The 15,533-nt window shown below is 48.6% G+C and overlaps 1 protein-coding gene across 1 annotated transcript in view; it reads left to right on the forward strand.

Annotated features, from left to right (window-relative positions):
* The first annotated feature begins 719 nt into the window (after positions 1–719).
* Ctdspl (CTD small phosphatase like) overlaps positions 720–15,533 on the forward strand; it is a 120,427-nt gene continuing 105,613 nt past the window's right edge. The window contains exon 1 of the mRNA XM_021172382.2: positions 720–1,125. Coding sequence (XP_021028041.1) covers positions 1,047–1,125 — 79 coding nt within the window. The 5' untranslated portion in view covers positions 720–1,046. The remainder of the gene's footprint in view (positions 1,126–15,533) is intronic.

The following is a 15,533-nucleotide window of genomic DNA, read 5'->3' on the forward strand; positions in this document are numbered from 1 at the left end:
TGCCCACGGTCTCACGTGCCAAGAGGTCTGGCCTCGAGGACGCACTGTTCTGCACACCGACTCTCGCCCCGGCTGCTTATGCGGACTACACAGTGTGAGCCCGGTCTGCAGACTCTCCGCGCACCTCTCATCGTCTCCTCACCCCCGGGCCCAGCATCCCCTATGGCTCACCGCACAGCCTAGCTCTACACCACCCCAACTCTATGCCCGAACCCCACTGCAGCCTCGCTCCCTGCTCCCCTGCGGAACCCTCCATTCCCAGTTCGAGCGTCAGGACGTCCCTCACCCGGAACCCACTACCGATTGCAATCTTCTCCCACGGTGCCTGGACTCGGGGTGAATAAACCTCCCCGGGCCTCAGCCGGCGATCCCGCTGCACCCCGGGCTTCCGCCGAGCTTCCATTCCGCGCCGCGCGGCCCACACCTCGATCGCGGAGCTTGCTTCATCTCCCAGACTCCGCCGCACCCTCCCACCTACCCCGAGGCCCCCTGTGTCCCGCACGCGCGCGCCACCGCCCCAGACCACACCCCGCACGCTGTGCCCCCCGACTCGGCCCCGCACCCCTCTCCCCGGCGGGCGGCGGACGGCGGGCGGGCGGGCGGGCAGCGCCGGCGGCGGTGGAGGCCAGTCCTCGGGCCGGGACACACCCACCCGCCCGCCCTCCTCGCTTTCCTCCTTCCCTCCCCCTCGCGCTCCCTCTCTCCCGCCCTCCCGCCCTAGCTCCGCGCTCGCTCCTTCTCTCCGTCGCCTGCTCGCGCTTCCCGCGGCGCCCGGCCTCCCGCTCCGCCTCCCCGAGCGCGGCTCTCCCGGGCGCGGCTCCGGGGTTCATGCTGACGAGGCGGCGGCCGCTTCAGCCCAGCGGCGGCGGCGACGGCGGGAGCTGGGGCGCGGGCCCCGGCTGCCTCTCTCGGAGCGCGGGGCCGGGCGGCGGCGAGCGCCCCACCGCGCCGCGCCCCTGCGCGCCCCCTACGCCGCGCCCCCGCGCGCCCCCCGCGCCTAGCTTGCGGGGGGCCGGGCCTGCGGGCGGCCGGCGCGGCGCGCACCCATGGACGGTCCGGCCATCATCACCCAGGTGACCAACCCCAAGGAGGATGAGGCCCGGTCGCCCGTCGCGGGCGAAAAAGGTGAGGAGGGGCACGGGCAGCTGCCGCGGGGGGCGTGAGTGCACCCCGCGTCGCCGGAGTTCTCGGTGTGCGCCCGCACGGGCGTGGGGGAGGGGTGTACCGGGCCAGGAGGGTGCGTGGGTGTGGGGTGCGCCTGGAGCAGAGGGAGGCTGGGAGGGTGCCTGTGCCAGCTGAGCTCATGTGAGTGTGCATGAGCAGCTGAGAAGTTGGGATCGGATGTGTGCACTGCACAGAGCTGTTTTAAGTGTGCATGCAGTGCGTGAGACAGGTTGTGTGCACACCTCTGTGTACGCGCAGGCCAACTGAGAGATTATAAGGGCGTGAATGCTTTTAGCAGATTGTGTGTGCTCCTGACAGGCTATGAGTTTGTAGACTTAAAGTGGAGGTCTGTATGCCTCTGACTGAGAGGTGGTGAGCGGTGTGCAGAGCCTGAGCGTGTGGACCTTGTGTGTGTGTGTGTTCACTCCTAATGGAGGTGTGTGAGAGAGTGTGTGTGAATGTGTGCCTACGTTATCCCACTGTCAGAATGTACTGTGTCTCTTTGCCGTTTGGGTGTGTGTGCATATCTGGCTTTGACCAAGATCCTGTGTACACAAGTGCACACATGCTTGTGCCTGTTTGTGCATAGCACAGAGAGGCCATGTCTTGAGAATATTTAGTTGGTTGTGCAAGTGGAGGAGAGGTGAGGAGCAGCGCCGTCCCCACAACACCACACACACATACACACAAGCACATGTGCACACTCCCTTTTTAGCTTGTCTCCCAGCCACCAAGCAGCCTGTCAGGAACTCCACCGCCTGGCATCTCTGGCCTCTTGTGGGTCGGGGGAGCTCTACACAGCACTTGGCAAACGCTTAGTGCGTTAGAGCTGTCCCCTTTGGGGTAGCTGGTCAGGGGCTAACCAGGCAATGCCATGCTGCCTGCATCTGGTTTGTTTGGGGCCCCATCCCTTCCCCTGTTTACTTTTTGCTCTTTCTTGGTATGTTGACCCCTCAGAGAACTGACGTCTTCACACAAGTGCCCGAAGTCACTGTGTCCTGCTGGTTGGACAGACTGTTTTGAAGAGCCAACCAATCTGGCTTGGTTTGCTCTGGCAACTGACTCTTGCTTCACAGTCCTTCTACCATGCGTAGTACACACACATAAGTCCCCCTCCACTCCCAAAGGACCTGCTTGTCCCCTCCAGCCCTGGGCTGGCCACAGCAGACACTGGAAGAGTCACGTTTCTTTCCATTGGCCTCCACCCTCTGTTCTTGTGCACCTAGTAAGGACTGTACCCTCTGGGGATTGAGGTAGGATGAGGATGGGAGGAGCGGTCCACTACCATTGCCTGCCCTGGACCCCTGGGGCATGCCCAGCAGGAAGGCTCAGGACTTTTCCCAGGTCCCCTCAGGTGGGGATTTGCCATCTGCTTTCACTCTGTAATCTGTAAACACCGCCCGCCCTACAGATTGGTTTCTAAATGCAAAATCAAGAATTCCATCGCTTCCCCAGAAATTGTCTATACCCTATACGTGAGCTTTTAAAACCTGCAGGAGGGCATGGAGTGACTTTCACACCTTCCTGGGGCCTAAGTGGGGAGCACCTCTCTGGTCTAGCCTTCCCACCATGAGGGCCTGAGCTATTGAGGCCCTCACTGGACATTGGTGAATCCAGCATTCCTCTGTGCTGTGGACTTTATGTGATCAAAACCTTGGTTCTTGGAAGAGGTGTGATAAGAAGCTAGTGGATACTTGTCAGGACCTGGTTCCTCTCTTGCTGCCCCCCACCTCACCTTGGGAGTGGGCCATTTTTCGAGCTCCCCGGGTCCCCGGACTGATCCAATTCCTGAAGCAGAATAGGTCGGTGGGAGAGCCAAACCCTGTGCTTGTGACTGGAGGCGCTTGGTCTGCACAGCTTGCTGACATTGCCTTTTGGGACGGGCTCTTCATATCTTTAACAGCCTGCTTTGTTTGTTTTCAGTGTCAGATTGGTTACTTGTTGACAGAGTAGGGGAATTCCTTGCCTCCTGTCCTAGGGTGGGGTGCTTGGCTAGTAAAAGCACTAAAGTCCCACTTTACCTAAGATTTTTTTTTTTACTCCAAAAAGTTAATATAATTTTGATCCGTCGTAGGATAACAAAATAATAGATGGTCAAATTTGTGTTTGTTTTTAAGTGTGTGTGCTTTGACAGCCATACAAATATGAACTATATGTTGATCACGTCGCCCCCCCCTCCCAGCTTCCCCCACCTCACTCCAACACGTGTGCCTCCCACCTCATGCCTATTTCTGAGAATCAAATGTTGAAACAGCTTCTTTAGAATAATAAACCACCGAACAGGTTCAGCAGTGTCCCTAGCTTAAGTGTGCCGATATCTTCTTCATCGATAGGCAGAATGCATTCTGCATAACTTAAATTACGACAATCATTTGGTTATTAAGTATTGGGCCTGCGATGCTTGGAAGTGTTCGTGGCAAGGGAGAGATTGATGGTCTTAAAATGTTTGCTTTCATTATTTACTCTGTAAAATGGGAACAGTGGTGGCCGCTCCTGGGTTGGATGGGAGAGATGAGAGATGCTGGGTTGGATGGGAGAGATGAGAGATGCTGGGTTGGATGGGAGAGATGAGAGATGCTGAAGTAAGCACAGGGAGGACTCCTCCCCATGTACCAGCGAGCCACTCCATACACTTTACAGGTTTACGGAAGAAGTCTGATGCTGAATTCCCTCTCTACGCAGCATGTGTGGAGGTACACCGGTGGCTCAGAGACGAGTGTCACTGTCATTAGCCTGTGGCTCTGGCTTATTGCTTCCAGCTGTGTTTGATTGGATTGATAGTGTGAGGCTATAGAGAACAGTCCCCCGTAGTGCCTTGCTGTCACACAGCCCTTAGGAAAAGAGACCAGAGATGGGAACCAGAAAGTCGTAGAAGAGGAAAAGGAAACGACTCCCGAGTCTGTGAGTTACCATTCCCATGTCACTTCAAAGCACTTCAGTGACTTCCAGTGTCCAAAGTGGACAGATATTTGGAAAATGGGTCCTCCCAGTAGACTTGGGAGAAGATAAAAAAAAATAGTACAAACTTTTCGTGTTGTTAGGATTTATTTATTTTTATTTCATGTGTATGGGTGTTTTGCTGGCATGTCTCATGTATGTACCTGGTACCTGTAGAGGCCAGAAGAGGGTGTTTGATTCCCTGGAACTGGGGTTACAGATGGTTGTGAACCAACCACCATATGGGTGCTGGAACTGAACCCCAGGTCTTTATAGGAACAGTCAGTGTTCTTAACCATTTATCCATCTCTCCATCCCCAGGAGTGCAAGCATTCTAAAGAGTAATTTAGTACTTAATGCGTGAGCTGATACTTTTGGCTGCAAGTATCAGAAAAGCAGGCTTCACGCAGCCTGAGCCAGCTCCTCCGTTTCAGGCTCCTGGAGATTGACTGCTGTGGCTCTCCTTGAACTGCCCCGATGTTTGTTAGACCAGCAATTCTCTTGGCTCTCCCACCCACATGCTGCATCCTGTCTGAAACCTCTCTAGTCTCCCTAGTCATCCTCAAGGCTGGAAAGGAGACAGAGTCGGTCATGTTTCTCCCTCTTACCCAGAAAGCTGACCATTCCCAGGGACGACTGCTCAGTAAACTTTTGCTCATGTTTAATTGGCCAGAACTGGGTCACATGGCCTCCCCCAGCCTCAGGTACAATCGTGGACATTAGCTCTCCAGCATGGATAGCCCCTGTAGGAAGAAGACCGGAAACAGAGGGAGCAAGTGTGGTGCCATCAGTCCCAGCATTAGCCGCGCCTTCAGAGCACCAAGCTACACCTCCAAGTTTCTGTTACAGAGTCACCTCATTTGCACTCACAGCCGGTGCAGGGTTGTCACTGCCAACCACCATGTGGCTCACAGTAGCAACTTTCCCAGCCATCCCATCCCGTGTCAATGGGCAGATAAGGTTGGACAGTGTGCTGTCATCCTGGCAGAAAGAATGCTACCAGACCACTGGGACAGACAGTTAAATTACATCTGACTATGCATACACGTGACTTTCAGAGCTGTACTAAGGCATGACTCTCAGAGACATTTCGAAGCGAGACATTTCAAGAATGACATAACAGTATCTACCCTATCTTAATTAAAAAAAAATCAAACACACAGAGCTGAATAAATGTCCGGAAATATAAAAAAATAACCTTTGAGGCGATAAGGCACTGGGATGATTCTCTTGGGGGCAAAGGCTTAGTGCGCGGAGAGGGAAACAGGCCACTTTGTTTCAACATTGATGAAAATGTGCTTGTGTTTTAGAGACAAACTTTTTTTTTTAACTAAAAAGGACATTTCCCTTAGCTCTTTGTAGAGAAATAATTTGAAGGAATTGTACAATAACAAAACAAACCCCAAGAACCTCAATTAATATGCAGAAACACCCAGAACATTTCAATGCTAGTTAAACACCTTATTATTTTTTAATTTTTTTTTATTTTATTTTTGTGAGCCAGTAGGTTTGCTGGAGATTACTGCAGGGCATTGTATGTTCTGAGTCTGCTTCTCATGAACGTTTGCTGTCCCTAGTCTCTTACAAAATATAATTTTAAATTTCTAAAACTTTATTTCATGTGTATGGGTGTTTTTCCTGCATGTCTGCATCTGTACTGTGTACATGCAACACATGCTGGGGCCAGAAGAGGGGATCAAACAGAGGCTGGAGTTACAAACAGTTGCGTATTGCCATGTGGGTGCTGGGACTGGAACCCCGTTCTCTGGAAGAGCAGCTTTTAGTCATAGCTCAGAACCTCCAGCTTTGGAGGTATTGACAGAATTGCAGCTAACAGATGTATTTACAAGCAGTACAGTAATCATTTTGGATGGCAGGATAGATGGAAAGAAGGTTCAGATTAACACTATGTAGACTAGGCTGGCCACAAGCTCAGAGACCCCTGCCTCTGCCTCCCAGAACTGGGATTAAACTGTGTGTTCCATGCCCATCTTAAACTTTCATTTAGATGAAAAATTAGATGAACTGTAGATTCGTTATGTACTTGTAAGAGATCCCACAGAGCCAGGTGTGGTGGTCTGGACCTCTGCTCTCCAAACCCTGGAGACCAAGACCACAGGTTCCAGGCTAACCTGTGGCAGAGCCCCGTGAAGAGGAAAGAAACAGGGAAGAGGGGAGGAGTCACAGAGGTCCTCTTTCTCCTCTACCTGGGTCCCCTCAGTGTTGACATTTGGTAAGACTTTGAATGGCTTCATAGCCAATATGTTGGCAATGACCTTATGAAGGCTTAGTTCCTTTATGGGGGAGCAGGAGCCACACCCATTTCTCTTCCTTGCCCCGCCCCTTCCTTAGCAGACTGACAACCCCTAGTCTGTCCTCTGTTTCCAGAATGTTGTCGTTTCAGACATGTTGGCTAGGCAGGATCAGACAGAATGTGATCTTTCCCACAATCCGACTCTCTGGAAAGTCGTTCGACATTCTGGATGGTCGTCCCGTTCCTGCTCCAGTTTATATTTGACCTTTTTTTCCGTCATTGTTGTTTAATGTTCAGGGGTGTGAACGCACCACGGTTTGATTGCTCGTCCTGTCTTTTTCATTGCTGTGTAATGCTCAGGGGTGTGAACGCACCACGGTTTGATTGCTCTTCCTTTCAAGATTTGGGGTGTTTTGACTAAAGCTACTATAAACACATGAACCCCTTTATATAAACTTAAATCCTCAAATTCCTTGGGGGAAATACACACATGTCAGTACAGGTAGTGGGTCATGTGATACAAGTTTATTTACTTTTTATTTAAAATTACTGTTTCAAGTGAATATGTTTTTTTAAACAAAGGTGTGCACCCCCCCCCACCACCACCACACACACACAATTGCTGAGATCAGAGGTCTGCACCACCATGACCACCCTCCCTCTTTCCTTATTTGAAGACTTTTCTTGCAGTTATCTTTCCTTCACTGTGTGTATATGAGCACATTTCAGGTGTAAAGGTATAAACTATACCATAAATAATGATAAGTAAATAAAATTATTATCTCCTTGAGTAAACAGCCCGTTTTGCTTTCTTACCAGCAAGGATGAGGCATCTGTTTCTCTAGAGCCTCTCGAATTTTCAAAGTTGTCATTTTTAAACACTATTTCATCTTCTCTATGCATGTGTGTGGTATGTCCTGCTTTGTCACCCTGCCATATTCCCTTGAGACTTGGTCTCTCTCTAAACCAGGCTGTGACCAAGTTCCTGCCACCCTCAAGGCTCTGCTGCACATAGCACTGGCTTTACCGATGTGTACAGCTTCTTCTAGCTGTTTAGGTGGGTGCTGGGGATTTGAACTTGGGTCCTTATTCTTGTACAGCAAGCACTCCGACCCATCAAGCCTTCCCGCCCCCCAGTCCCAGTCATCATGTTCTTATAGATAGGGAGCCGCATAACTCAGTATAGTTTAAGATGAAATGGTGCAGACAGAGAAATAGAATGGAGTAAGCCACAGAACTAAAAAACAAACCCACCCAAATACACCCAGTGGACATTAAATAAGGGCACAGAGACGTTCAGATGAAGAATGGCTGAGGAGGTACCTCAGCTGTGAAAAACGCTTACTCCCCGAGTATGGAGGCCGGAGTTCCAGTCCCCGGCCCACGTAAAGAGCCAGGCTTAAAGAGCCAGGCATGGGTTCACTCTTCTCAGGGTTTAATGATTTTCAGTAAACAAATCCTACCAATGTCGTACTGTGATTTCTTCTTTAAGCAGTTAGGAATTTTGATTTGGATGTCTGTGTTAGCATGCAGACATACTTATCCTGAATGCTGTATACTTATCCTGAATCCGGTGTCTTTGTTGAGCTCACAGATTGGCTATGAGATTTTTCTTGGATTCCTGCAAGCTTTGACATCAGCCATCATATTAAATAAGAACATTTACTTTTCTTCTTCAGATCTGCGCTCCTTTTCAAAATTTTTTCCCTTTTTTATCACTGTGACTAGAACTTGGAACAACAGTATATTGAGTAACTGATGGGGACGGATGGATGTCTTTGCTTGCTCCTGTCTCTGTTCCCGAGATAAAGCCATGACGGAGGCAACCCACAAGAGAAATGGTTTATTTGGGCTTACTAGTTCCAGCAGGATAAGTTCCCCTGGTGGTGTGCCTGCGTGGCAGCAAGCCACAGGCCTGGCAGCAGGAACCGGAAGCTGAGAGCTGTCACAAAGGAAGTAGACAGTCAACCGGAAGTAGGGTTAGGTCTTTTTAGGTCAACCCCCACTCCTGATAATATCCTTCTTCCAGCCAGGCGATACCATCGAAACCTTCCCAAACAGCCGGGGACCAAGTGTGCTAATGCTTGGGACTGTAGAGCACATTTCTTGTTCAGACCACGACAGCTCCCATCTGAGGATAAAACCATCGTCTTTCTCCAATAAATATAATACCAGCTGTTAGGTTTTTGATTCATGGGGTTGGTGAAGTTCCCTTCCATCCTGGGTTCTCTGAGTTGTATAGATAACTGAAGTTTTCCTTAGGCTTTTTCTGCGTACACGTGTACAACCATGCTAGTTAACATGACTGTGCAATCTGACTTCTGAATAAGAAACCAGCTGGGCGTCCTTGAAGAAAGTTTGTTTCTGCTGTGCAGTTCTCTTCTGTGTGTTGATAAACTCTACCCTCGAGTGACATCATCTGCAGTTTTAATTATTTATTTTCACGGACGTCATCTTCCTGATTGGATATCAACCTCATTGAAATATTTCGGGGAACTTTCTGCCCTCTTCTGGAACCAACTGTGGTCCTTCTCCACTGAAATCTCCACTGAGATTTCTCTGGGGCAGTTTTTAAATCTCCAAGTTTGATTTTCTTCCCAGTAATTGTAGAGCTGTTTAAATAATCTCTTCCATCTGGGACGACCTGGGGTAGAGTGGATTTCTTGAGACTCGATACATCTCATTTAAGCTGACAAATGTCTGAGCATTGAGTAGCTTCCTTAGCGTTTAATCCCTTGCTGACTTCCTGATGTGTACAGAACCAGTAACAGCGAGACATAATGTTTTGTGGTTCTGTGTTGTCTGTCTTGCTAAGGGTATCTCAATTTTTCTTGGTCTTCCTTTTTTTTTTTAAATTTCCTTTGCTCAGTTTTATTAATGTCTTCCTGCCTCTTGGTTTAGTTTGAGCCCCTCCCCCTTATTAAGACGTTCAGAGATCCCGAGATATATGTGTGTGTGTGTGTGTGTGTGTGTGTGTGTGTGTGTATATTTTTTTTTCTCTTCTAATAAGTTTGTTTAGTGCCACACACACTTCTAAGCACCGCTGTAGCAATCCCCACAAATTTTGATATTTTCATTTTCACACAGTTCCGTGGTTCACGGCCACATTGAACAGAAAGCTTGAGACAGCCTGGTGCCGGCTTGGGTATCCGCCTCCAGAGTCCCCTCCCCCACTGTCAATAGATACCCAGCATCCTGCCGTGATTACAGTTTCATGACCCCGTGTTGACTTCCTCATTATCACTAGTACAGGTGGTACACATTAGGGCTCCCTGTCGCCACCATAAGTTTTATGAGTTTAGATAGAGGTGTCTTGATACCTGCCCGCCGCCGCCGTTATAGTGCCTAACAGAATGATTTCACAGCCTTACAAAGGTCCAGTGGCCACTCATCCTTCCCAGCCTCTGACAACCTCTGACTTTTTTTTTTTTTTAACTACCTCTATAGGTTTGCCTTTTTCAAAAGATCATCTGGTTGGAGTCACAGGGCAGGTAGCCTTTGCAAATTGGCTTTCTTCTGTTAAAATGCATTTAGGTTCCTTCATGTCTTCTCATGGTTTAAGATTAATTTTGGGGTCTAGAGAGATGGCTTAGAAGTTAAGCCATCGGTTCTATCGGAGAACCAGAGTTTTGATCCCAGTATCCATTTTTGGTGGCTCACAAATGCCCGTAAGCTTCAAGGGAATCTGTCTTGTCCTCTGGTCTCTGTGGTGTGTTCATGTGCATAACACACACATACACATCTGTTGTGTGCACAGACGCATGCTGGTGTGTGCATGCTGGTGGATGTGAGGACCAGAGATCAGTCTCAGGTGTCTCTCTTCAGGAGTTGTTCACATTGTTTTTGAGACAGGGTCTCATGTTGGCCTGAAGTTCACCAGTTAGGCTAGGTTCTGGCCCTTGAATCCTAGGACTCTGCCTCTGCCAGTCCAACTTGGGGATTGCAAGAATGCAGCTTTTGATCTGGGTTCTGATGATGGAGCTCTGGTCTTCCTGCCTGCACTACAGACATTATAGAGGTGCTGCCTCCCTGGTCCCCTCCACTCCGTTTGTTTTCAGTGTCGAATGACACCACACTCCGTGGATGTGCACCAGTTAATTATGGTTTACTTACTGAAGGGACAGCAGGATTGCCCCTGAGTTCTACAGGATGAACAGGCTGCCAGGAACAACCGTGTCTGAAAACAAGTGTTTCCGACTCATCTGGGTGATTACCCAAAGGGCACTGCGGTGGTAAGACTATTGAGTGTAGTTTTTAAGGAAACTGCTGAACCGGTTTTTTTTTGTTTTTTTTTTCCAGAGTGGCTGTGTAATTGTTAGTTTTCATTAGTTTAACTGCGATGCGTCTTGGCGTGGATTTCTTTTTATTAGTCTCTTTCCAGTTCATTTTGGTTCTTGGATTTATGTCTCTTGCCAAATTTGGGGAGTTTTCAGACATTATTTCCTCGGGTCCTATCTCCTGGGATGCCAGTGACACCAAGATCCTTTTGGTTTTGGTTTTGGTTTTTAATTAAGATTTAGTGATTTTTATTCGATATGTATGGGTGTTTTGCCTGCATGTATGTGTGTACACCACAAGTGTGCCTGATGCCTGTGAAGTCCAGACGAGGGCATAGGACCCTCTGAACTGGGAGTATAGGGTATCGTGAGCCACCATGTGGATGCTGGAAACGGAACCTGGGCCTCTGCAGGAACAGTGAGTTCTAACCTCCAAGGTTACTTTAGTTTCTGTAGTCCTGGTGGGTTTTTCCTTTCATTCTCCTGTTGTTCAGGTCGAGGGATTCCTATTATTCTCTCTCCTCAAGCCTGTTAATTTAATTGTCTCCCTTCTGCTGTAGAACCTTTCCACTGGGGTATTTCTATCACGCTTACTTTAGTGGTGTGTGTGTGTGTGTGTGTGTGTGTGTGGTACACACATGGGCACATGAGGCTGACATCAGGCATCTCCCTCAGTTTCCCAGTGCCTCACATCTAGTGACAGGGTCTCTCACGTGAACCCACAGCTCACTAACTCTTCTAAGGTGGGCAGCCATGTTTCTCCGGAGAGGCTCTTTACACTGTGCACTGGGACTGCAAATGTGTCACCATGCCCACCCAGAGATGGCATGGGTGCTGGGGCATCTCAGCTCCAGTCCTCACATTTGGGAGGCAGGTGAGCTATCTCCCAGGCCCCATTGCGCCTTTAATTCTGAGTTTCTGTCTATCCTGCATAGTTTCTTCATGCTAAGGCTTTCTATCCCCCGTCCCACCCCGGTTGTTTCCAATGTGCTTCAGTTGCTCCTGGAGGCATTTTTATTATGGCTGCTTTGAAGTCTTTGTCAAGTAAGCCTATCATCTTCGGACTCTGGTGTTTACATCTACTGACGGCTCATTTTCACCCCCTCTGAGATGTCCTGGGTTTCCCAAAGACAGGGAAATTGCAGTTGAAACCTGGGGATCTTCACGTTGTGTTGGGACTCCCTGGGTCTGGTTGAAACCTTCCACTTGGCTCCAGTAAAAAGGGGAGCCCTGCCTTGTTCCTGTGCTCTCTGTTGGCCTCTTCTGATGGGCAGGGGAGGGAGTTCAGTGGCCACATGGTCTTTAATAAGCTACAAAGGCATGACCTCATTATCTCCGTGGGTGTTGAAAACCCTGACTCTTCCCACGCCTCCTGGGATACCTTCCCAGTCTTACTGCTGTGTCAGGGTAGAAGTCTTCACTGGTCATGTGGTCACCACTCACATTTCTGGGCTCCTTACCGGCCCTGCTCTGTCCATGGCCTTCTTTGTCCCCACCAGGGCTAGTGACCTGTGGATTATTCCTGGTGGGAGCAGAGGTCTTGGTTGGCAGCCTTCAACTTTCATTTACACAGGGTGTGTGCATGGGGTGTGTGCGTGTGTGTGTGTGTGTGTATGGTATGTGTATAGTGGTGTATGTGTGTGTGTGTATGTGTGCACGCGTGCTCGTCCCGAGGCTTTAACCGTGCTTCATGGGAAGGGAAGGAAATTCATCTAGAACATTCTCCTAGAAGTCCCTCGATCAACTTTTAGACTCAGCCAAATTCATAGTGAATTTTAATTATGTAATGGTTCTGACACAGGGTGTCACTGCATATAGCCCAGGCTGGCTTTGAACTTGCCATTCTCACGCCTGGCACTGAGATGATGGTGTGTTCCACCTCAACCAACCATATTACACGCTTGAAAGACTAGAGCTGGAAAATTATCATTTTAAAGGCTTATTTCAAGGGTGGGTGAGATGGCTCAGTGGATAGAGATGCTTTCCACCAACCTGACAGCCTGACTTTGATCCCTAGGACCCACGTGGTGCTCTAACCACTGATCTATCTCTCTCATCAGCCCCAAATGTTTGTCTTTAAAAATAAAGATTTATTTCAATGTTGCATTAATGAACAATGTAAATATCAATTTCTCTTAGTGCTTCCAATATCTTATATAAAATTGCAGCTGGGTATAGTGATACACGCCTTTAATCCCAGCATTTGGGAGGCAGAGGCAGGAGGATCTCTGTGAGTTTGAGGCCAGCCTGGACTACAAAGTGAGTTCTAGGACAGCCAGGGCAACACAGTTAGACCCTGCCCATAAAAACAAACAAACAAACAAACAAACAAAAAGAGCCAAAAGATAAGAATGAATTTAGTCTAAAATCAAATGCAGATCGTTAGGCCAGCTATTTGGCCAGCTCTGGAAGGGTTAATTCATAAGCCTTGGCCTTCACATCAAAATTAAGCTCCAAGGCCTACAGAATCCCAATGTAAATGTGTGTTTTTTAAAAATCTAATTCCCTGTTTAGTTAGTGAGGATGTTCAGCCTCAGAGCTGTAATTTTATTTCTCAGTTAAGAAACTCTTCCACTTTGGGGGTTAAGTGTGGAACGGTGTGTGTGTGGATTCAGTGCACATGGCCGGTGACTTCGAAAGTCTGTCTCCTGCTCAGGCTGCCTTGGAAGTAGGTCTGCGCACTACAGGAAATTGCCTCAGGATGATTTGCTGGAGCAGCCCTGATGGGGAGGAAGCTCCCTTTGACACATCAGGTTCTCAGAAGGGACTGCACACCTTAGATTTTAATTCTCAGCCAAAGGGCTCTTTCCCTGTTTGGACTGCTGCGGGGCGGGCCGGCAGGCAGGGCGGGAGGAGGGGTCATGTGAAAGTGCTCATGGGTCACTGGGTCGTTTAGCCAGATGGACGGGAAAGAACTGGCCGTTGCAAGTCTGCACACACAGCTGTCTATGTACACATCTGTCCATGGCTGTTTTGGAGGAGATACAGTACCAAGGCTGGTGAGTGATTTCCAGCCACAGAAGAGGGCAATTCTCTCAGGAAATACCAAAATTATAATATACACCTTAGAACTGATTCTCCATGTCTTAAATTCTTGCTCAGACATTTAAAGTTCAGAGTAGGGCGTGGGCGTGGGGGGAGCAGGGAGAGGGAGAGAACCTTTAAAATAAAATAAAGTAAAATAAAAAATCTCCTTTCTTGGGCTGGCTCAGTGGGAAAAACACTTGTTGCACAAACTTGAGGACCAAAGTCCTGATCTCCAGAGTCCATGTCTGCCGATTGTGAGTGGCGGCTTGCCTCTAAGTCTCGCAATCTAAAGGTGAAGATCGGATCCCAAGAGCAAACTGTCCAACCAGACTGCAGTGAGAGACCCATTGCCTCAATGAATACGGCAAAAAGGCATCGCCACGTCATCCTCAGACCTCCACGCATACACAGGGGTGTGAGCGTGTACTCTCCCGCACACAGACAGACACACATACTTTTTCTCCTCCTTGCCATTGAATGCCTTTCCTCTCCTTCAATATAGTTTTTTTTTTTAAATGGCAATATGTAAGTGATTTAACGTGAACTTAAGAGACTATCTGTCTTTGTAGCTCTGTGCTAACCTGTAGAGGAACGAAGACTTAGAAGCTGCTTAAAGCTCCAGGTTGGGATGCGGACATTATGCCTGGAACCACAGCAGCAAACACTGGTGGTATAATCCCCCTGAGCTGGGGCCCAATAACAAGCTGTCTTTATGGGTACCCAGGATTATGTAATGCCCTAACAGTGCTTGTTGATTCTGAGTAGCTGTGTCAAGTCAAAAACTGAAAGGTTTCTTTGTAATTATAATTTGTATTAAGGCTGTTTGCCAGAATGTTCCCAAATCCCGGTACTGTAGAACACTTTAAAAGTTGAGAAGTGGCTGAACATTCGATGACTGTAGCTATTCTTACTTTTCAAAACTGGTACATAACCAAAGACCGCGGGGCGACGTTCCAGCATCCCACAGAACAAACCGCTTTACCTTGTCAACATGCCTTGATAAATGGAACCTCGTAGGGCCAGGAAGAAAGAGCAATGTCCTTCAAACTGCACGTCGTGTATTCTGACCAAGATTTGGCTTTCATGCTTGGCCTGTTGTAAGTTAGTTCTGAGAACTGGGCTTGCATAAGTAAGCCTAAGCCATTGACTTGGAGTCCAAAGACTGTCTCTTCCTTCCCTGCCTCAGGAAACAGAATATGTGCACTTTCGTGTTGATTACAGTAGTATGTTTAATGACAGTCATCAAGCAATCCTAAAATCTGTACTGTTGTAAACTCTGTCTAATGTTTAAGCACCAGCTCTGTGTGTGTGTGTGTGTGTGTGTGTGTGTGTGTGTGCGCGCGCGCACGCGCGTGCGTGCGTGTACGCTCACGTGGAGACCAAAGATCAACCTTAGGTATGCTTTCTCTGCTCTAACTACCTTGCTTTTTGAGACAGGGTTTCTTACTTATCATGGCTGTCATCAGTTAAGCTAGACTGGCCAGGCTGTGAGCCCCATCTTCGTCTCCCCAGTTCTGAGATGACAAGCAGTTTTGGGTTGTGGGGTCTCACCCAGGCCTCCGCAGCCTGAAGGTTAAGGTTTCCACTCCCCAGGAGACGATAACACTATGGTAGACCTAACCTCTTCCCTGATTGATTTCTGGACTTTCTTCTTCTTGGAAACAGGGTCTCACTGTATAGCCTCGGCTGGCCTGGAGCTTGCAGTCAGTCCTGCCTCTCTTGACTTCGGAAGTGTGGAGATACAGGCTGCACTATCACACCTGATGTCCTTGATTTTACATTTGATACAAGTATCAAAGTAAATTTACAGAAAATAAAAATCACCCCTTTTGGTGAAATACAAGTTTACAAAGCTTTGTAAGTTTTGACAAACA

This window comes from Mus caroli, unplaced genomic scaffold, assembly GCF_978045245.1.
Source record: "Mus caroli unplaced genomic scaffold, Mus_caroli_1 scaffold_11, whole genome shotgun sequence".
In the NCBI taxonomy this organism is placed as follows: domain Eukaryota; kingdom Metazoa; phylum Chordata; class Mammalia; order Rodentia; family Muridae; genus Mus; species Mus caroli.